At 47.3% G+C, this 23,101-nt stretch overlaps 1 protein-coding gene across 4 annotated transcripts in view; it reads left to right on the top strand.

Annotated features, from left to right (window-relative positions):
• The window catches only part of JADE2 (jade family PHD finger 2), an 874,388-nt gene that overhangs the window by 810,227 nt on the left and 41,060 nt on the right, over positions 1-23,101 (top strand). For all 4 annotated transcript variants that reach the window (XM_078653277.1, XM_078653280.1, XM_078653278.1 and 1 more), the window contains one exon: positions 11,912-12,029. In XM_078653277.1, the coding sequence (XP_078509403.1) occupies positions 11,912-12,029 (118 nt within the window). The remainder of the gene's footprint in view (positions 1-11,911; positions 12,030-23,101) is intronic.

Genomic DNA, 23,101 nt, shown 5'->3' with positions numbered 1-23,101 from the left:
GAATTTAAACAGAAGAGTGTAAGCTTGTTTATTCAAGTTCTCAGTTCTTAAATATGCATGTTGTATGTGCATGTTAAATAGTCCCTGGAGTTTATGCAGTGGAGTCCACTCGTTAACATCTTACTTCCCATTTCTTGACTTGTCATTAGCTACTTTATCTTTACTGAAATTAAAGTGTCACTCTGTAGAAGAGACCATTCCTGTCTGCCCATCTCTGCCTGCTGCAATCCTTTTTAAATGTGGCACAAATGGTGTTTCTGATAGCAGTTTCCATTGGCTCTGCCACAGAAAACACGTCACTAGCTATTTTATCTTTACTGAAATTAAAGTGTCACTTTGTAGAAGAGACCATTCCTGTCTACCCATCTCTGCCTGCTGCAATCCTTTTTAAATGTAGCACAAATCGTGTTTCTGATAGCAGTTTCCATTGGCTCTGCCACAGTAAACACGCTCGAAGTGAAGCCAATATGGGTGGAAATAGTTTTCAGGAGCCACTAAACTAAGACGGAAGTGCTAGTGCCCTTTCCTCCAGCATTTATTCTGTTCAGGACCGGTTTCAACCTAGGCCAGCAATACTCAAAGTATGGCCCAGTGACCAAATGCTGCTGTGATAACCTTTACATGTGGCCCTTAGATGAAAAGCTGCACTGTTCAGTTGGCCTGTAAATAAATGCTTGCCCATTAATTAGGTCTCGGCTAGACAGCACATGCGCTTGAAGAAATATGTTGTTTAATCTGTGGGCTTCAGCCTGCCTACAGGCTTCCCATTTACTTGCTCCATCGTCTGTCTCATATTCTTTGTCACCATTTGTACCTGGCATGCATGGTCATGCCTCGTCTTGTGTTTAGCCATCCCCCAGAGCTTCGACCGAGTACTTGTAACCATCCACTGCTCCTGCTTTTACAACCATTTTAGGTCCTACAATTTTCTTTCTTTTTCTGCATTCTACACAGTACTCATGCTTTTACCAGCTCTGTCTCCTATCACCCACCCTCATGCCCGCCCACAAGTCACCCTCTCCCCGCCACGCCTTTTCCCTTCATTTCTCCCATCAGGACACATTCTTACTTTTTCTGCATTCACCAGTTAAGTGTTAGCATGGGTCATTGTTGCTCTACTTGAATTGTTTTTTTTTAAATCAGATGCAAGTTAAACAAACATACGGGTCACATCCAAGGCATGCAGAGAGTTTACATATACTTCAGAGAACCATCTGGGCAGCAGCGTCATCAAAGTTACATTCAAAAGGTAGGATAAACAGCATTTACATCGTTTACAACTCGGCCAGCTCCTTGTCGCGTGTTATACAGGGAGGCTCACAGATATACCCCCTGTACTTGTTCCAATTAGTCCATATTGCCACCCATTTCCGCGGGCACCCCCGAGCCACATACACTGTCTTCTCCTGTATCATGTTCCAGTCCATGTCCTTTTTCCAGGAGCCCAGGGTGGGCGGGGCCTCCGCCCCCCACAGTCGCGCAATGTTTCGCTTAGCAATTGCTAGACCCAGCGTGACCCACAGTTTCCCTTTCGAGGAAAGGTCTGTTGGCTCCCATATATTGAGGAGACACCTCTTCACCTCAGGTCGTGGCTCCACTCCCCACACCTCCCTCATACAATGCAACACTCTGGTCCAGTAGGCCTGTATCACCCGACATTCCCATAGTATGTGCAGGAAGGTACCAAGCTCCCCACACCCTCTGCGGCAGAGCCCGTCCTCACTACGGCCCATCAGGACCAGCCTTGTACCAGACATATAAACTCGGTGCAGGATTTTCGACTGGATAAGGCGTAGTTTGGCTACTATTGCTATCTCTTTGGGGGATGCCAGCGCTTCACTCCATTCCTCGTCATCAATTACGAGACCATCCGCCTCCCACTTTCCCCTTAGGGCCCTCAACAGGTCTGGGGTGTGATTGATGAGTTTCTTGTACGTTAAGGAGATGGCTTTCTTCGGATGGTGGCCATCTAGTAGCCTGTCCTCCAACGGCGAGTACTCTGGGGGTTGGGTTCCCGGGGGGATGTTTGTCTGAGTGCGTGTCTAACTTGCAGGTAGCGGAAGTGCTCTGTCTGCGCCAGAGCATACGTTTGCTGTAGGGTGTCAAATGATACTACCCCGGTCGGGCCCCATAGGTCTTTAATTTGCGAAATTCCAATCGGGTCCCAGTTCCGAAACCCTTTGGTTCGCCAAAGAGAACCAAGTCGCTCCGAGGCCCAGAGCGGCGTTGCTAGGGTAAGCTTCCCCGCCCACCCCAGTTTCTTCTGCGCGATGTGCCAGAGTTGGAATGAGTGTTTGGTGGGACCCGTGAGGCGATATCTACCCGGCCGTGAGTAGAGGGCTATTTCGTGGTTGCCTCCCGGCAGGAGCCACTTGTCCATCTAGTATCCCGGGTCATTCCCCGAACTGTACGTGCCCTGATTGATGGCAGAGAGGTGCGCCGCCCAGTAAAATTTCCTGATGTCGGGAAGTGCAATACCCCCATTGAACCATCCCTGTTAGTTTTTGCAGCGATATACGGGACAGCTCGTTCCAGAGGAGGTCTCGCAGAGCCGTCTCAATAGCGGCAAAGTATCTCCGAGGCACCAAGTCCGGGTAGTTTTGGAGGGCATAAAGGAATCTTGGCAGCGCCATCATTTTAAACAGCGCTGCCCGTCCCAGAAGGGACAAAGGGAGGGTTTTCCAGGTGGCCGAGTCCCTCTCAAGCTGCTGTAGTGGCGGCAGAAGGTTCCTTTCGTATCTGAGGGTCAGGTCTTGCGTGATAAATACCCCCAAGTATGTGAAGCCCTCTTCTGCTATTTGGATCGGGCAACCTCCAGGCAGTGGGGGGGAGGTCACCTTGGAGGACATACAACAGGGATTTACCCCAATTAATGCTGTAGCCAGAGTAGTCGCCAAATTTAGTGAAGATGTCCAATGCCCTCACAATGGATGCACCCGGTTTAGTAAGGTAGAGGAGGATATCATCTGCGAGGAGCGAGATTCTATCCTCCCACCCCTCCGCCCATCGTATCCCTGCCAGGGAAGACGTTTGCCGAATCCTGGCAGCGAGCGGCTCCAGCGAAAGAGCAAAAAGCAAGGGCGAGAGGGGGCACCCCTGTCGAGTCCCTCGTTCCAACCCAAAGACTTCCGAGACCTTGTTGTTGACTATTACTTGCGCACGCGGTTCCGTATATAAAAGACGCACCCAGCTTACAAATTCCGGGCCGAATCCTAGCGTCCGCAGTACTGCCCACATATATTGCCACTCCAAGGTGTCAAACGCCATTGTCGCGTCCAATGACACTACTACCGCGTCCTCATGCAGTCGGTGACAGCTACCCAGCACTCCATGCAGACGGCGCAAATTAAGCGCCGTGTTGCGGTGCGGCATGAAGCCCGATTGGTCTGGGTGCACTAGGGCGTGCAGGACGGGTTTCAGTCTGTTGGCCAGTACTTTGGCTAGGATCTTAGGCTCAGGGTTGAGCAACGAGGTCGGCCTGTATGAGGTACAGGCGTCCTTGGGTTTTCCTTCTTTCTGGATCGCAACAATCGTGGCCGTTCTTTGGTCTACCGGTAATATTCCCTCTGCCCTGCTATCTTCAAACTTCCGTTCGAGGGGTGTTCATAGGCTGCCAGGTTTGAGCTTGTACAGTTCCACTGGCAGGCCATTGGGCCCGAGGGCCTTCCCTGAGCTGAGATCATGAATGGCTTGTGTCAGTTCCTCTGTCCCTATTGGTGCCTCCAGGATCTCCCGCTGCTCAGCCGTTAAGGCGGGAAGGGTAATACCGCTCAGGAAAACCATAGACTCCTCCTCCGACCGCTTAGTGTAGACCCTACGGTAGTGGGCAGCAAACTCCTTCACTATCTCATGCGGTTCTGTTACTACGGCCCCTGACTCTGTTTTAAGTTCAGCGACCATCTTCGACGCTTGTTGTGTTTTGTCTAACCAGGCTATGAGTTTGCCCGCTTTGTCCCCTTGGTCGTATAGCCTACCCTCCCTACTGCGCGCCATGACTTTGTCCGCCTCCGTGACGAGGTCCTTATACTCTGCCGTTTTGAGTTGGAGACGGTGTGTCGCATCAGGGTCCATGCCCTGCTGCACCGCGTTTTCAAGTGCCAGGAGTTCCGTCTATTGTTACGGTCTGGGCTTCTCGTGCCTTTCTGTTACCCGCTATGACCGATAGGGCCTCACCCCTCAACACCGTCTTAAAAGCCTCCCACAGTACCGCTGGGGAATCTACTGAGCCTTCATCTTCTGTGAAATAATTGTCTATTACCCGGGACAGCGCCTTTCTCGTGCCCTCTCCTTTATTATACCAGGCATTGATTGGTGCCACACAACCCACCCTGTGGCCACCCACCGTCACGTGCGCCCATAGTGGGGAGTGGTCCGAGATACCTCGCGCCAGATGGGCGACCTCCTGGATCGTTACATCCTTGTACATTGGTGCTAATAAATAGTCAAGTCGGGAGAAAATGTGGTGCGGGCCGGAGAAGAAGGTATACTGTTCCTGGGTTGGCTGTTTGAGGCGCCAAAGATCTACAAGACCGCAGGCCTCCATAAGGTTTGGGAGCCACCGTTGCCCTGAACCAATGTCCCTGGCTGGGTGCCTGTCCAGCTCCCCTGATACCACCACGTTAAAGTCTCCCCCCATCAGGAGTTGTCCCTCAGGAGGTGACAGAAGCATTTTCCCCAGGTCTTGATAGGTCTGTGTTTGGAGGCCTGGCGGGATGTAGACTGCCACCAGAGTTAGCCGGCGGCCCTCCCATTTCCCCGAGATTGCAACAAAGCGGCCAAGGGGATCTGCCTCTGTGTGAACAATCGTAATCGGGAAGGTGCGTCGCAAAAGGATACCCACTCCCCTCGATCCGGACGTAAATCCCGCATGGGCCGCAAGGGTGTACCCCCACCTATTAAGAGCGTGGCATGTGTTTCCCATCATGTGCGTCTCCTGAAAGAGAACGATGTCAGGAGTATGGCGCTTCAAAAACTGCAATACTATACTGCGCCGCTTCAGTTTGTCCCCTAGCTTGTTGACATTCCAGCTGACCAACTTCAGACTTTTATCCCACCTCATGGTAAGTCAAGTATTCGTGTGTCCTGCCGTGCCCTTGGTTCTCTCTGTCATGCCCCATCCTCTCTACCATACGTCTGTGCGACCCCTCCAACCTACCTCCCCTCCCCCTGACCCCCAAACTGTGTCTCTAGCCCCAACAACCCGCCCCCCACCCTGCTTCCCTGCTCCGTAGGCTCCAAACTACCCACATCCCCAATTAGCAGAGTGCCTTTCGCACAACCCACAGCCTGGAAGAGGAAGAAACAACAACTCAAAATACCCTGTCCTCCCTTCCCAGTGGACCTTCTGCCAGGAGCGTGCACTGGCCCAGGCCCCCCCCCCCTGCCGCCCGCTTCCCCCCCCCCCAAACCCCACAAAAAGGAAAAAGATATAAACATGAAATCCTACACTGCAGCACGGGTGAAGATAAACATTGTGTGTCGGAGACCCAGGTCCATCGTCCTCGTCCTAGTCCCTTAGTGGGACCCGCCAAGTCCCAGAGTCATGAAATAGTATGAGAGGGGAGGGCCATCATTAGTGACCGCTGTACGGGGCCAGAACCCCTTCGCTGCCGGGGATAACTTACACTCACCCCCCCCCCCCCCCTTCTCCACCGGGGGCGACACTCACATGGTGGATCGCAACCCCCCTTGCCTCAGTGTCCCAATACAGCGAACGTCAGTCCAACGTGGCGTGTCCCTCATCTTCAATGTTCAGTCGCTTCACGCTGGGTTCCCCACCGAGGGCTCACCGATCGGGATCTCCAGGAACGCTGGCTCTGTCCGGCCATTTCCGACCCTCCTGCCGCCGATCCCGATGACGCTACCTGGGTGTCCCTCCAGTTCTCACCTCCAGCCCTATCGCGAGGTCTCGCTGCCTCCCGATCAATCCAGTCCTGCACCTCCGACGGCGAAGTGAAGACTAGGGACTTGCCCCCAACTAGGACCTTGAGCTTGTAAGGAAAAAACATCATTTACTTGAGGCCTCTTTCCCTCAACGCAGCCTTCACTGCCACAAAGGATCGCCGCTCTCGCTGGACCTGGAGAGTAAAGTCCGGAAAAAAACGAACTGTGGCGTTTTCGTACTGTAAGTCCCCGGACTGCCTGGCTGTCTGCAGTATTGCATCGTGGTCCCTATAGTTTAGAATTGTTGCGATGATGGTCCTCAGCGGTGCCCCAGGTTTAGGCTTTGGGATAGGCGCCCGATGCGCCCGTTCCACCGTAAAAATGTTGGACAGGGGTTTGGGCTTGAGATGATTAAGGATCAAATCCTTGACAAAGAGTTCCATGCTGGGCCCCTCCACACCCTCCGGTACCAGGCGGATGTTACTCCTCCGGGCCCGTCCTTCCTGGTCCTCCAGCCGCAGGGCCATTTGACGGTGTTGGTGCACCAGTCAGTGCACGCGTTGTTCCAGCGCCTTAGTCGACGTCTGCAGCTCCGCGATTCCGGACTCGTTAGCTTTGGCCTTCTCAGACGTCTTGTTAAGGTCCACTCGAAGGAGGTTGACCTCGATGGACACCTTATCTTAATTATTTTGGTCTCTAGGGTGGCACCGAGCGATTGGATGGCCGCTGTTATGGACGCCAGCGATGGTTCCTGCGTGCCCGCCTGGTCGATGGACGGCCCGCAGCCTCCGGCGTGCCTTTCTGCACCGTGTATTTGTCCAGTTTATTGGTCTGGGAGGCCGCAACTGGCTTGGGCTGCATGACGGCGGTGTCTTGTTCTAGGGGGGGCCCGCGGTGAGCGCAGGTCTTGCTCTGTGCCTCTGGGGAGACCTAGGACCCCCACCAATAGCGACGGTCCGCTACCTCACCGCTCAACTGGTCACCACCGGGGGTGCGCTGCGTCTCCTGCACCAGCCGGTCGGGTTCTCGGCCTGTTCACGGCCCCCCCGGCTCACTCCCCGCGATGCCGCGGCAGGGGCATGCCCAGCGGTTCTTACCTAGACTCAGGCCCCGCGTGGTCACAGGCCGGCGGTGGAAACTCCGAAGGTGCGGTCCAAACTTTGTGGGCAGCTGCCACTCACTGATCCAAGCAGCCCCTAATGGCGTCCCGGGTCCGGTGCCTCCACAAGTCACGCCAAGCAGGTCCCACCTCGCAGGTGCAGAGTGGCCCCGCTGTGCACTGGGCCCTGGGGGGGGGGACAATGTGCTACATCCTTTATGGCAACCCCCCCACCCCCACCCCATCGTCCTCGCCGTAGCTCTGGGCCGGCAGTCAGCAAGGTCTCCCTCCGGTCCGGGAAGGCTGCAACGTGTTCCTCCCAGGGCCTCGGCAACTCAAATGCCGGACCCCCGCCCAGCTTCCGATGATGTTTAGGGGGTCGGGCCGCCTCCCTGGTGCAGCTCCGCTGTTGTATGGTGCTATCTGTTCTGCCCCTCAGCCCTCAGCAAAAGCCGAGCCGGGCCTCTCCACTCCCCGACTCGGCCGCAAAGCCGGGGCCTTTCCTGACGCCGGGGGAGCTGTTTGTGTCGCACTCTCGTTCCGGGCCAGCGCCCGGTCTCCACTGGCGAGGGGAGCCGCTCCGCAGCGGAGAGGAGCAGCGAGGTCAGAGGCAGAGGTCAGAGGCAGACGCCGGATGCTCCCTCCGCCGGCCAACGCAGCACCGTCACTGGAGTGCAGGATTGAGCGTATTAACGGCGGATGTCACAGGGGAGAAGGCTCGGTAGCGCGGAGCCCTCGGTTTAGGCGGCCATCTTAGCCGGCGCCTAGCCATGCCCCCCCAACTTAAATTGTTGATGTCATCATGGTTTGCCTGTTCCTCAGTGTCCATTTCAAAATTAATCCTTTTAATGTGGTTGCCTATGCATTGTATTTCCTCATGTTCTCTACTGTAAACCAGCCTAACACTGATTCTTTCTGGGGGGTGTTTTTGTGCAGTTTTATACAGCACCAACACCACCCAAAGATATTGTGTTTTTTCCTGCCCATGATTGCTTCCATTTAACATGTTGAATTGTGGGATTTGCAGTCCAAACTCTGTAGTTTTTCCTCTCATTGCTGATGACTTTCAGTTTTCCCTCCAAATTGCTCTGTGCTAAGACCTGTATGTTAAAACAGTGCACCCCAGCCACCTTTTTGTGTTCACAAGCCAGTGAAACCAGCCCCCCAGCAGACCCAGGACTGGGGATTGGCTGTTCAACTACCAGGCAACTCTGAGCCGTCCCCTCACACTAGCCCAGGCCCCTTAAGGCCTTGCTGGGTGCACCCCAAATCATTCTCCTCCAACTTGTGAGTTGCAGCCTCCCTGTGCCCTAGATTGCAGTGAGCAGAGTCCGGGAAGTGGTAAGGAGGCAGACTAGTGCTGTCTCTTCCCCAAAACAAAAGTTTTTTTTTAAAAACGATTTTCCCCTTCTGTGATTTCTGTCTTTGCCTGTGGTTGTTACAGTTTAAAATTGTAGCTTTAACCTGCCTGTGATTGGATGTTTTATCACCTGTTTTGTGTTTTAAACTTGTGTTTCTTCCTGCCCATCATTGCTTCCATTTAACGTGTTGAATTGTGGGATTTGCAATCCAAACTCTGTAGTTTTTCCCTCTCATTGCTGATGATTTTCAGTTTCCCTCCAAATTTCTCCTTTGTTCTGTGCTAAGACCTGTATGTTAAAATCAATCAATCAATCAAGGAATTTGTAGAGCGCGCGACATACCCGTGAGGGTCTCAAGGTGGAGGGGGATAGCTGCTACTGATCGAAGAACCAGGTCCTGAGAAGTCTTCTGAAAGTCAGCAGGTCTTGGGTCCGTCGTAGGTTGGTGGTGAGGGTGTTCCAGGTCTTGGCGGCGAGGTGGGAGAAGGATCTGCCGCCGGCGGTTATTATTTATTATTTATTTTATTTATTATTTATTATTTTATAGCATTTATAAGGCGCACAGCTACCCACAAAGGGTTTCCTGGCGCCGAAGGCGGTTGTTTTCCTGATGCGTGGGACCGTGGCGAGGCTGGCTGAGCGGAGGCTGCGGGTGGGGGTGTAGAAGCTGAGTCGTCCGTTGAGGTATGCTGGTCCGGTGTTGTGTAGGGCTTTGTTTGCGTGGATGAGGAGTTTGAAGGTTATCCTCTTGTTGATGGGGAGCCAGTGTAGGTCTCTCAGGTGGGGGTGATGTGGTTGCGTCGGGGGATGTCGAGGACCAGTCGTGCTGAGGCGTTCTGGATGCGTTGCAGCCTTCTCAGGAGCTTGGTTGTTGTTCCTGCGTAGAGGGCGTTTCCGCAGTCCAGCCTGCTGGTGACGAGGGCCTGGGTGATGGGTTTTCTCGTTTCGGAGGGTATCCCTCCCTATCCTTCTCACTCCAAATAACTGACTAATATCCATCACTGAAATTACTTTCATATTTCACCATATTAATTCACCACTAATCCTTTATGGGCTTCCTGAATAGCGTGCTTCAACACCACATCAGAGGTAACAAGCGCTATGTAAACATATCCTTCTGCTATCACTCCAAATCCAAATAACTGACTAACCTATCCACCACTTAAAATGTACTTGCATGTTTCACTATACTAATTCAGCACTAATCCTCTATGGGTCCCGGAGTAGCATGCTACCCGCCGAAAAAGCGCTTAGACGCCTCGTCAGGGGTAGTAAGCGCAATATAAATGCAATTACAATACAATACAATACATATTGTGATTACGGCCACATCACTTAATCTCCTCGTGGTAGTCCACATTTGCTGTTGGTTGCTCAAGACCCTGTTTTCCAAATTTTGTGTGTGCAGTTTTATATAGTGCCAACACCACCCAAAGGTATTGGAGCACTTTCCATTAGCACCAGTTCTTTTTTTGAGTGCCGTTTTTTACAGCGCCAAACCATCCAAAGGTATTGGAGTGCTTTACATTAGTACCAGTTACTTTACACGAGGACATGTTAATTTTTGTAGGCATGGGGAGATTGAATAATTTGCCCAGAATCACGGATGTTAAGCAGATGCTGAAACTCAAACCCGGTTTCCCAGCTCCCTAGTCGGCAGCTCTGGCCCTTATGCCACACGCTCTCCACAGCCTCGTTCACATTTTGTGATTACTGGCAAATCGCTTAATCTCCCCATGGCTGCCCCCATTTGCTGTTGTTTGCCTGTCCACTTCCTGCCTGTCGCTGGTTTCCTTCACTGAACTCCGTTGCACAGATCCCCTCCTTCACTGACTGTTTTTCACATTTCTTTGTGCAGTTTTATATAGCGCCAACACCACCGAAGCTATTGGAGCGCTTTACATTAGCACTTGTTACTTTGCACAAGGACACATTGATTTTTGTAGGCACAGCAAGAGTAAGTGATTTGCCTAAAATCAAGGATGTTAAACCGATGCCGAAACTCGAAACCGGTCTACCAGCTCCAAAGTAGGCAGCTCTGGCCCTTACATCACATTCTCTCTCAAAAGAACGCCATACCATCTCTCTAGATTCAGCTTCATATCCACATTTTTTGATTACGGATAAATCACTTAATCTCCTTGTTTCTAAACACAACCGTATTGGAAAAGCTAATAGGTTTCGCCTGTACGAAATCAATTGTTTTGAGGTCTCGGATAGACAATGCATGCGCTTCTCAGCTAGACAGGGCATGTACTGTCTTGAAGAGACATTTGTGTTCTATCTGTGGGCTTACAGCCCCCCCCACCCCCCATCTCCTCCATAGGTAAACTTCAGTGTGAATCTCATTTTCTTTGATGCCATTCGTCATGGCATGTGGATGTCATGCCCTCTTGTTTGTGTTTGGCCCTCCCATAATGCATGGACCAAGTACGTCTCCTTACACTGCTCTCGGTTTGCGCAACTATTTTTTCTTTGTTTTCAAGCAACCCGTAGGAGTACTTGTGGTTTTTCAGGGCACCTTCCTTGTACAACATACACACATGCCACTAAAATGCATGCACGTGTACTTATGCATTTCTTAAAAAGTTGTTAAAACAAGAACAGCACTTTATTTGTATTTTTTTTTGCGCAGTCCGATGGTATAAGAGAGCTCACTCCGTCTTGCCATATCGCGAACATGAGCCATGATATTGAAGCGCTTTAAGTGCTCACCAGTTACATTTCACAACGATACATTCATTTTTGGCGCTGATCCTGCTTCAACTATGGGATTGTTTTGTTTTACTCCTTCATTGTTTCTTCCTCCCGCCTTCTCCCGTGGTTGCTTGCCCATTGGCCAGCGCAGGCCATGTCAAAATGCTTTTTTGTGTTAGGAGGGACAGGACAATAAACTCAACGTTGGGACGAAGACACTCAGCATTGGCTCCACATCCTTTGATTCTGGCCTTTTAGTGACTTTCAGCCATGAACAGCAGATGTGCTGCTAGATTACATGGCTAAAAGACATTCAAATTGGCAAGGCCAATAGCTCTGGCATCGCCGAGAGCTATTGGCTTTGCCAAATGCTTGTTTAACATCTTTCTGAATGTTAGTTCTCTGTAAAGTAAGCAGCAGCCCAGTGTTGCTTGATGCTTTTCGCACTTGTCTTTGGATGTTTAACTCTCTTACAACAATGTCTGACTTATTGATCTTACACACTTGCATCTGAGTTTGATTATGTGGACATGATCAGTTGATCTGAAATCATGGATTGTTATTGTGCGCTGATATTTTATTTATTTAAATATTATCAATTGTATTTTCCATTTCTGATACACAGCATCTATTTTCGTTATTGCTTAGGCTAACTATTCCAACCTTTGTGGTCTTTGTTTACTCTATTTAAGAATCTGGCACTTTTTGATGACGTTAAGTTATTTTTCCATGTAAGAAAAAGATATATATATTTTTTAAAACACTTTTGAAGAGATTCTGGGAGATACGCTGATAGAAACAAATGAAAATCCAAGTTGACTGTAATAGGCAAGTATACACAGCCGAATCTGATTTTTGTTTAACTTTGCAGGTTCGAAATCTGTGCTACATGGTGACGAGAAGGGAAAAAATGAAACACTCAATCTGTAAATTTCAAGAACAAATTTTTAAATTACAGATGAAACTAATTGAAAAGGATCTTTGTCAAGGTAGGCACAGATGAAATAATTCTGCATGGTAGTGAGCCGCCTGTTTCTATCCATATTTCACTCCTATATTCTGCCCACAGTGCCTGACGTTACTGCAGAGGAGTAGTCAAACGTTGTCAAGAATTTGCCACAGTGATATTTATTAACCTTTGTTAAAGGACTTTGCCTATTATTGGGTGAAAGGTGTTGTGAAAGCATTGCAATAACGTGTACTATTACAAATAACAAAAAAGTGAAACATTTCATGAATGTTGAGTATCAGAGTCCTGCTAGTTATTTAAACTATAAAATTACATTCATTAAACGTTCCTTGTAAAATGTGCGGTGCTAATGGTTAAAGGAGTCTCTGGGTCTAGCCCACTCGCTTAGGCACTTCATTTCACAAAGTGTTTTATGTATTTGCTTTTATTCCCGTGTGAAATATGCGAATTTCCAGGCCTTAATCACAAACCACATTTTAGGACCTACTTTATTTTTTCTGTTTCAGCTCTCTACACAGTGCTTGTACTTTTACTAGCTCCGTCTTCTCCCACTCGACCTCATGCCCCATACACAGATCACCCCCTGCCCTGTCACTTCTTTTCCTTTCGTTGCTGTTTTCAGTTTCCCCCCCCCTCTTCCTTTCTGTCGCTACTTGCTCCTCCTGGTGCTTGCATTGTCCACAGATCACCCCATCACTGCTTTTCTGTTTGTTGCTGTTTTCCTTTTCCCCCACCACCTCCCTTCCGTCTGCTTGCTCCCTCGCACCTCCTGGTGCTTGACGCATTAACAAATCACACCCTCCCCCATCGCTGCTTTTTCCTTCTGTGCTGCTTTCCGTTTCCCCCACGTCCTCCCTCCCGTCTGTGCTTGCTCCCTTGCCCCTCCCGGTGCTTTCCCCGTCCACAGATCACCCACCTCCGCCATCACTGCTAATCCTATTGTTGCTGGTTTTTGTTTCTCCCACCTTCTCCCTTCAGTCACTGCTTTCTTCCTAGCACCCCCCCCCCCCCCCCCCGGTGCTTGCCCCATCTGCAAATCACCCCCTCCTGTGACCCTGCTTTAAACCCCCATTGTAGTCTTTTTTTTTTGTTATTTGAGTAGTGGTGTTCTGCCTTTTAATATCCTGTTAGTGTAAAGCTCACGTGCTGATTGGAGCATGTGTGCACAACTGCTATTACTTGGCACACATATAGTCTGTTTATTTTGTGTGCATATTTACACCATATGTGGTCTTTCGGCAATGGTGTTTATAGCTGGAAAGTCAGACCTCAAGTGAATCAGGTATGCGTCATCACAGAACATGTCAAAGCTTCTAAAGAACCTGTGTCTTCTGCTGTAATTGCATAGCCACGTTTTTCCTGTGCGAACTGATTAAACTGTTTGTGTCTTATCTTGTTGCTTCTCATTTCATAAGGTGAGACTCTATTTCTTGAAATGTCTCCTTCCGGACACTTGATTACCTTTTCTGCATTCACTTGTGAAGCGTTCCGTGTGCCATTGTTGTTTAACTTGAATGCTCTTCAAAGGAGCCAGGCTGAGTCTTGATGTCTTCAAGGTCTGCCTGCCCCTCAGTGTCCATGCTAAATGTATTCTTTTTGATGTGGCTACTGATGCGATGTATTTCCTCATGTTCACTACTGTAAACCAGCCTAACACAAAGATTCTTACAGTTTTTTGGTGCAGTTTTATATAGTGCCAAGCACCACCTGAAGGTATTGGAGCGATGTACAGTAGCACCAGTTACTTTAGAAAAGGACACATTAATTTATTGTAGGCACAGGGAAATTAATTGATTTGCCCAGAATCAAGGCTGTTAAGCGGACGGTGAAACTCAGGTTCCCCAACTTCCTTGGTCGGCAGCTGTGGCCCTTACAACACATCTTCCCCCAAGAGGACGCCACATTGTCTCCTTAGCCTTTGCCTCAGTTCCACATTTTGTGATGATGGCCAAAGCACTTAATCTCTCCATGACAGCTCACATTTGCTGGTTGCCCAGCTGATCTCCTTTGCACAGAAACCCTGCTCCCCGACTCTGCTTTTCACATATTTTTTGTGTAAATTTATATAGTGCCAATACCACCGAAGGTATTGGAGCTCTTTAGAGTAGCACCAGTTACCTTTTGTGTGTGCAGTTTTGTATAGCGCCAACACCGCCAGAAGGTATTGGAGCGCTTTACATTAGCACCAGTTGTAGTGTAGTTCCTATATCCCTGATAGGCTCTGCGCATTGGAATAATATACACTATAGATTTGACATAGGACTGAGATCAGTATGGCTCTATCGAGTACATTAAACTTAATTACTTGTGTGTGCCATCTAACTCAAAGGTTACTGGAAACTTTCTCGAATGAACAAGAATGAACCGCATAAACATAACATCTTTGTTTACCTTAGAGTCGGAACAATATCTTTAGAAACGTGGAAACAATAGATTACATTTTCACTCAGTCAATCGTGCATGCTTCGTTTCTACAGAGTTACACAGAAATAGAGAGACGAGCGTTTCAATAAAAAGGATTTACTTAACAGCCTTATTTCTCATGCAAGAGTTATGAACTGCTACAATCGTAAGACAGAATGCGAAGTATAATGTGTACTGCGTAAACAGTAATATAAAATAATACTGTAATAGCATGGTCTGTAGCTAGGACATAAATAAAAATACATGCATAAATAACACAGACTAAAAGACTCAACTGGTGCTTCTAAAATAATCCTACCCCTGTTTACCTAACTAACCTAAGTCTAGTAGGAGGGAAGAAGTAGGTGCTGTTTGGCTATAGTTTAGTTTAGTTTTGCCAAGAATTGCCAAAAGTTTCTCTAGGTTCTAATCCGCTCCATACCTTAGATTCAGACAGGTTGGTATCTCTTTCCCGGGACTCGAGCTCTAACACCCCGCTAGCGGAATCAGAAACACTGGAGCTGGATTCTTGGCAAGGAGGAGGACAGTGTCTGGTCAGTGAGTCAGTTGGGGAGATTACTTCCTTTGGGACTTGCTTTGGCAAGCCGTGTCGTGCAAGTAGATAGCCGAACCGCACGGTGCCTTGCCATAGCAAGTGAAGGTATATTTATACCTTGAAGGTGTTTAGGAATGCCTGTATTGACGTACAATTCGGGCATACGAACTTCCTGAATGAACCCCTAAGGAATAGATGTTCATGCATAATTGATACAGTATTGATCAAGGATACTCTATCCAAGCTTCCAGTTTGTGCCCCGATAGATGATATCTTTTTAAACCCCCTCACTTTGCACTCATTTCCCTTAATTAATGACCAGATCTTTCAAGATTTGCTCATTAGAGTTAAATCAGGATCTCCTCAGGATGTCTGCCCCCCCCAAGTAATGAGAGAAATTGGTCGGGCATTCCCAGATAGCCTGATTTCTCTGCTCAATAATTCCCTCATGTCAGGGATAGTCCCCAACAGTTTTAAACAGGCCTTATTGATCCCTTTAAAAAAGAAACCTGGTATTGATTCTTCAGACCTTTCAAATTACAGACCAATATCGTTACTGCCTTACTTGTCCAAAATTTTGGAGGCTCATGTAACCAATAGCCTATCAAGTTTTGTGGAAACTTCTGGTTATTTACAACCCAACCAGGCAGGTTTCCGGCCTGGTCATTCCACTGAGACAGTGATATTGGCCGTTCAGAATACCTTAAGGTCTAATGCCGACGGGGACTTGCACCAGGCCTTGGTGTTATTGGATCTGTCTGCCGCGTTCGACACGGTTGACTACACCATCTTGGTCAACCGTGTCGAACAGGCCGGTCTTCGAGACTCGGCCTTGGCCTGGCTCAAGTCCTTCATTTCAGAACGTACTCAGTCGGTTCGACTAGGTTCTTTTACAGCCCCTAAAAATATCTCCTTCTGTGGGGTTCCTCAAGGATCTTCCTTGTCCCCCTTATTATTTAATTTATACATGCGACCTCTTCTGTTCTCCCTACGAGAGTTTAAGGTTAATGTATATAATTATGCAGACGACCTGCAGTTGGTTTTTGTGCTAAATTCACTCAATGCGGCCGAGGACTTTCGAGCAACTATGTCTTTTATCCAAAGGTGGATGTCTTTAAACCACCTTAAGTTAAACCCGGGAAAAACCGAGCTCATTTTGCCTGGGAAGAGTGAGATCAGTTGGAGTCCTTGTTTTTGGCCGTCGGACAAGGGTTCGCCCCCAAAAAAATCCCGAACAGTAAAAAGTCTGGGAGTGACTCTTAGTGAGGATCTTACCTTGGAAAGTCAAGTTGGAACGGTGGTCTCCTCTGGTTTTTTTCAACTGAGGAAGATTAAGAAAATAGCACACTTCCTCACCGACTTGGCCTTAATTCAGGCAGTTAGTGCTCTGGTCCTGTCTCACATCGACTTCTCAAATGGTCTTTACCTGGGTGCGCCAATTGGCCAACTCAAAAGATTGCAATACTTGCAAAATCAAGCTGCGAGACTTATTTGCAAAGTACCTAAGTGGGAATCGATTAGACATGGACTAGAGACCTTGCACTGGCTGCCTGTGGAACAGAGAGCCACATTTAAGGTGGGCTGTATTGTGTTCAAGGCTTTGGAGGGTAAGGGTCCTATGTTCCTTAGACAATTGTTGAGCAAATACAAACCCTTACGCAGTTTGAGATCAGCCCACAAAGACCTACTTGAGGTCCCTCGTTTCAAAAAGAAACGACAGGGAGGCAGCAGTTTTCAATTTTTAGCTGCTTCATTGTGGAACTCCCTCCCTTTGACTCTGCGACACAGTAGGGACCTCCTTGCCTTTAGGAAGGCATTTAAAACTTTTCTTTTTTCTCAGGCCTATTGTAAATAGTGATTATATGTCTTTTATGCATTGTTATGTTTGATTCTCTCACCAGCGCCAAGAAGCCCTCGGGCGTATGTGCGCTTAACAAGTAATAAATAACATAACATAACATAACATAATAGATGGATACTTGAAGAAATCAATATCCAGGAAAGGGGAAATCCTAAAGACTTAAGAGTCTAGTTTTCCAAGAACTCGTTGTGACGAAGAGGATCGGATTTAGTTGACCATGCCTGTATTTGGTTAACATGAGCAATGCCTAAATAATTAATGGATTTCTATGCCTAAATATGGGCAATGTGAATTATACCTATATAAGGGCATGAATCGGGAAATCTAAAGACGGTGTTAAAAAAAGACCAAACTTGACCTATAACCAATCATGCCAGAGCACGTTCTAGAACACTCCCATCAGAGCCGGAGTCCCTCAGATTTTCTACTGCACATCATGTGAAGGGCGACTCCCTGAGCTTTGCTCAGTTTCTTCAGATATTACTTCTTTTTGGAGCATCCAAGATTATATTTCATATTTAATTTCTCTTTGACCCTGGCACTAGTATGTCATAGTAGCATAAAATAAAGTAAAGGACTATAAAATATGTTTTTCCTGAAAATCTCACGCTCTGAGAGATGAGGCTATTATTGGGACTACAGAAACTTAAATCTGTCATTTCTGATGAGAACAGTGAGGATTTATTCGGCTGACAGGAAAGGTCAAAGGGAGATTTCACTCCATGAGTCTCCAGAAAGCACACAGAAAAACCAATAAAAAAGACTTACCATACGTCTTCATAAGGCATTTATCACAGAGAGAGAAATGGTAAAAAACTTCCTCAAAGGCAGATCATACAACTCCCTCTTCAACCCTGACACTACATCAGGGAAACATCTGCTGTTTGGCATGACTGAAAGTCACTGAAAAAAGCACTATGATCCGGCCAGCGCAGGCCAAGTCATAACGCTTTTTTGAGTTGGAAAGGGCGGGACAATAAACTCAACATGGGTGGGGGGAGAGACTGCATCTACTCAGCATCCTGTGATTATGGTTTTTTAGTGACTTACAGCCATGCCGAACAGCAGATGTGCTGCTAGATAACATGGCTAAAAGTCATTCGCATTGACAAGGCCAATTGCTCGGGCATTGCTGAGACCTATTGGGTTTGCCATTGCTTGTTTGTTTTTAGTCCGTTGCCCAGTTTCATTTGTCACTGGACACCGCCCTGGTCTGTACAAAGCTTTCAGTTATTAAGCATGACTTACTTATGAGTAAATCAGATACAGCTTCTCACAAAAAAATGTTATGTGAACCAGGCATGGTAATTCAGGTCTAATGCACACCTAAGATAGACTTAAGGCACAGCCACTCACAGAAAGGGATTTGTGGCAAGTGTCCTCCCTGCGTGCCAGGGTCCATGAATGGTGGATCATAAAAGTATTGTAGATAATGAATCCATGACAAAATACTGTCTCGCGTTGTGAATGATGCTAAATAACTGCAATATGGCTGATAATTTTTGCAGTTTAGTTGGACCGATTAATGGAGATCATATCTTTAGACTAACCTGAGATTAACACTTTAAAGACACAGAAGTGGTGCAATTCGGTTTTGCCTGTAATGTCACACTGAATGGCGTCAGTGGTCAGTATTTTGTTACTGATGTACAGCGACAGACATTTTGTCAAATTGCATATCAGAATTTTTGCATTGTAGCTAAACACGGTTCTCTCTTGGAAGTAGATTGGTAAATTATCTAGGGTATCATTGGTAGCTTGAAATTAAATGTTCTGTGCCAGTGGATTTAAGTCTTGTATTGCAAGGTACATTTACTATCTGGGGTATGGTCAGTAATGTAGTTCTTTAGTAAAATACTCTCAGGTGCGCACATTTTCTAAATCTAACTGAAAGGTGCCGTTTATTTCAATGTCAGAAATTCCATCTGTTGAAGTTAAACACCCACACATTTTACCTGTGGGTGCTATGGATTTCTGACCTCTCTGTGGGAACAGCCCTCTTCTCCTATTTACTTTTAAAGATACGTTGATGATTCTTGTTAGACTCTGTTGAGAGGGCTTATGTATTAGTTGGCAAGCTGTATTTTTCTACATAATTGTGATTGTATCACTGTATGGATGATTGTTGCCAGCTTATGTGCTCCTAAATAGACTGCTTTTTGATGAAGTCTGAAGCCAATGTTAAAGGGTAACGGCTTCATCGGTTCATTGGAAAAGGTTATGCCAGATTTAATAAGTTTGATTTGTTTATTATGAAATGTTATGATAAAGCCAGTATAGTATGCCTGACATATTTATTGTGAAAAGCATGTGTTAAAGACTGGGGCCTTAAGGGTGGATTTTTTATTACACCGTATTATAACCCGTAGAAGTTATTTTGCTCCATGGAATTTCACAGATTGCAGTACTAGACAAGGATTTTGGTGTTGGTTATCCACCCAAACAAACCGTTGAGATAGAATATACGGACTACAAGAATCCTTGTCAGGGGTCTCTTAGGAGAGAGAGTATTTTTCTGTACCAACTATAAATTTGCATACATTTTTGTACATTTAGAACTGGATGCTGGAGGGATGCCTGATTATTTATTATGAAAAGTTACGATGAAGGCAGTAGGCCTGGTATATTTATCGTGAAAAACATGTTAAAAGTTAATAGGCAATGATGGATATATTTGCACTCTGAGACTCCATGTTAAGTTCTGTTAGGAGAGATAGTACTTTGCATACATTTGCAATTGTATCTCTGTATGCCTGATGGTTGCCTCGTGGGAAAGCTTACGCTCAGTACAGTCGATCTGAGTTTATGGTGACAAGCAATACCTGCTTAATGCCTTGGGTCTGCCCTGTTTATTATAAAAATACTATTACAAAGGTAGTAGACTTGGATTATCTCCATTTATTGTGAAAGGCATGTACTAAAGCCAATAGGCCTTTAATAGTGGATTGTTCTCAGATTGTTACAAGCCATAGAAAGGTAGTTGGTTACATGTAAAGTCGCATATTACCATACTAGGCTGGGTTTTTGGTGCTGGCCACACACTCAAAGAAACCCTTGGAGTAACATTTCACTGTGATTATTTTTGTTAAACCCTATTGAGAGGGGTCGTATATTGTTTTGCCAAGTGTAATGTTGTACATATTTGTGATTTTATAAATGTAAGCCTGATGGTTGCCAGCTTGTGTGCACTTCAGTAGGTCTGTGTGTATAGTGTCAAGCCATTGGTAAAGGGTAAGAGGCCTTATTGGTTCACTGGTAAACGGTATGTCAGATTCCTTAGGTGTGATCTGTTTATAATCAAAAGTTTTGACGGGGCAGTAGGTCTTATTAGCTTATTGTGAAAAGCATGTGTTAAAGGCAGGAGGTTTTAAAGGATGAACTGTTATTACATTGTGCCAAAGCCTGTAGCCAGGTATTTTGTTATTTGGGATCTTGCAGATTAGTATAATTTGCAAGGGTTTTGGTGATCCACCTTAACAATCTTTGGGAAAACACTATCTGCACCATGGTAATCCTAATTCTGCTCTATTAGTCGGGATTTTATATTGCTTTCACAAGTATATGTTGTACATATTTGTAGTTTTGTCACAGAATACTTAATGATTGCCTTGTGGAAAGGATTATGAACCAACGCAGTTGGTCTGAGTTGGTTATAGTGACATACCAGTGATAACGTTTATAGGCTTAATTGTGTTTTATAATAGAGAAAGCAGGCTTAATATATTGATTGTGAACAGCATATGTACAAGTCAGCATGTATTTACGGGTAGATAATTACTTTGTATTAAAGCCTACTAATAGGTATTTTGTTACATGGAATGCTGGAGATTAACTTTGTAGGGAATGATTTTGGTGTTGGTCACTGCCTCTGACAATTCCCTAGGGATGAAGATTTGTACTGTAGCAATTCTTGTAAGACTCGCTACTATCTGCCAGGGGCTTCTAATAATAAAAACAATCTTTAAGTAATACAAACATCCGTGTGTGTGTGTGTGTGTATATATGTGACTTTTACTGAGCCTCTAACCCGCATTGTAATTAATAATAAAAGTCCCTTTACTCGCGCTTGTTTTAATTTGTTCTGACTTTGTTTGTAACTGCCACCATAGCGCTTAGCGCGAATACCCATTAATTCTGCCTACCTTTAATGCACCGAGGTCTTGCACTTTGCACTTTGGAATCTGCGCACTTGCACATTTCCGGTCACTGCCGCCCTCAGCGCTCGGCCCCAGCGGTCCCGGAAGTGAGGCGGGACCGCATTGCACCGGGGTTGGCGCTCTAGTTTCCTGACTCGCCCGCCCCTATTTAATCGGAGCAGGTAGGAGAGGGACGGTCTATGTGACTTTTACTGAGCCTCTAACCCGCATTGTAATTTTAAAGTCCCTTTACTCGCGCTTGTTTTAATTTGTTCTGACTTTGTTTGTAACTGCCGCCATAGCGCTTAGCGCGAATACCCATTAATTCTGCCTACCTTTAATGCACCGAGGTCTTGCACTTTGGAATCTGCGCACTTGCACATTTCCGGTCACTGCCGCCCTCAGCGCTCGGCCCCAGCGGTCCCGGAAGTGAGGCGGGACCGCATTGCACCGGGGTTGGCGCTCTAGTTTCCTGACTCGCCCGCCCCTATTTAACGCGTCAATGCGTCGAGCGCCAAAGGAGGGCCCGTCTGTGCCCGTCCGTGTCCCGGACGGGCCCAGGGCCCTGCCACCTCCTTATCCTCCCTGTTGTTTACGTGCTGGCTCTCTGAAGTATACGTCTGAGGAGCTGGTCTCCCTCAATACTTTCAGCTGCGATGCCGCCAAACACTGGGAGGTGTTACAGACTATGCAGCATCGCTGTCCGGCATGCGGCTTTTGTTTTACACGCCAACATTCCCCTGTTAACGCACCTAGGACTAATCTAGATATTATTAAAGCTGGCTTGATTAACTCTAGATCAATGGTTAGTCATGCAGCCGATTATATTTGAGCTGCTTGATGAGCAGGAGTTTGATCTCCTTTTCATTACCGAAACCTGGCTCACCGAGTCCTGTATGCCGGTGATTGAACTTGCTATTCCACGCGGCTTCAGGATTGCCAGGATGGATCGACCGACTGGCAGGGGTGGCGGTGTGGCTGTAATCTATCGTGATTACTGGTCAGTGGTGAGTGAACCGCCAGATTTACTTGGCGGCACAGAAATGCTACACTTTGCTGTGGTCCTCTCCCCCCATTTCACCCTGGGAGGCACCCTACTCTACCGCCCCCCTGGCTATGCCGGCAGTTTCGCTGGCAATATTGAGGAGGTAATTGTCCCCCGTGCCCTTAATTTCTCTCGATATCTCCTGCTGGGGGATTTTAACATTCACACGGACACGGTGGATTTACCTGAATCAATGGATCTAGCTGAAGTCCTCGCGCTGGCGAACCTGACACAATGGGTGAGCTTCCCCACCCATAAGGCTGGCCACTGGTTAGATTTGGTTTGTTCTAACTTCGAGATTACTATGTCACCCCCATTGAGGGTTACTTGGTCGGACCATGCCTTAATTTTGTTCACTTGGCCCCTAAGCCCAAAAGGGCCGAGGGAATTGCCCGCCCCTCAAGCACACTCCCAGCGAATAAATCTAACCACCTTTTCGGATTCTCTCTTGACTAACCGGCCGACACTGCCGTCCAAACTAGAGTCGGCAGTGGATTCATTTAACGCTTGGGTTAAACAAAGCGCCGCTGTGCCTACTAATAAAGGAGATAGCAAACGGGTTAGGTCATCTCCCTCTAAACCCTGGTTCTCCCACGCTCTCAGGGAACTCAAATCCGGCTGTAAAAAACTGGAGCGAGCTTGGCGCCTTGAGTTCCGCCCTGAACTGAAGAGCAATTTGCGGAGGGCTCAGAAGGTTTACTATGCCGAAATTAAGGCTGCCAAAAGCAGGTACTTCTCAGGAAGGATAGAGAAGGCGGATAACAACGGCAAAGAAGTCTTTGCCATTGTTCAGAGTTTCCTTTCTCCCAGTGCTGCCTCCCCAGTTCTTCCGGCTTCCGATCTTTGGTGCGAGGAACTGTCTTGTTTTTTTGGCAATAAAATTGCTAAAATCCAAGAGGAGCTCCATAATTCTTGTGGTCTCCTTCAGCCTTTTCTACCCATCGCCAGTTCTGGTGGGAAGCAACCCGTTAGGCAACTTTCCACCTTTGAGCCTGCTTTGCAAGCTGACGTGTTGGCTATTTTGGAGACACTAAAGTCGGGTTCACCTTCCGACCCGTGCCCTGCTAGGGTCCTGGGGGGAGCGGCGAGT

Source organism: Lissotriton helveticus, chromosome 7 (genome assembly GCF_964261635.1).
Source record: "Lissotriton helveticus chromosome 7, aLisHel1.1, whole genome shotgun sequence".
Classification (NCBI taxonomy): Eukaryota; Metazoa; Chordata; class Amphibia; order Caudata; family Salamandridae; genus Lissotriton; species Lissotriton helveticus.
This window is presented reverse-complemented; position numbering and strand designations above follow the sequence as displayed.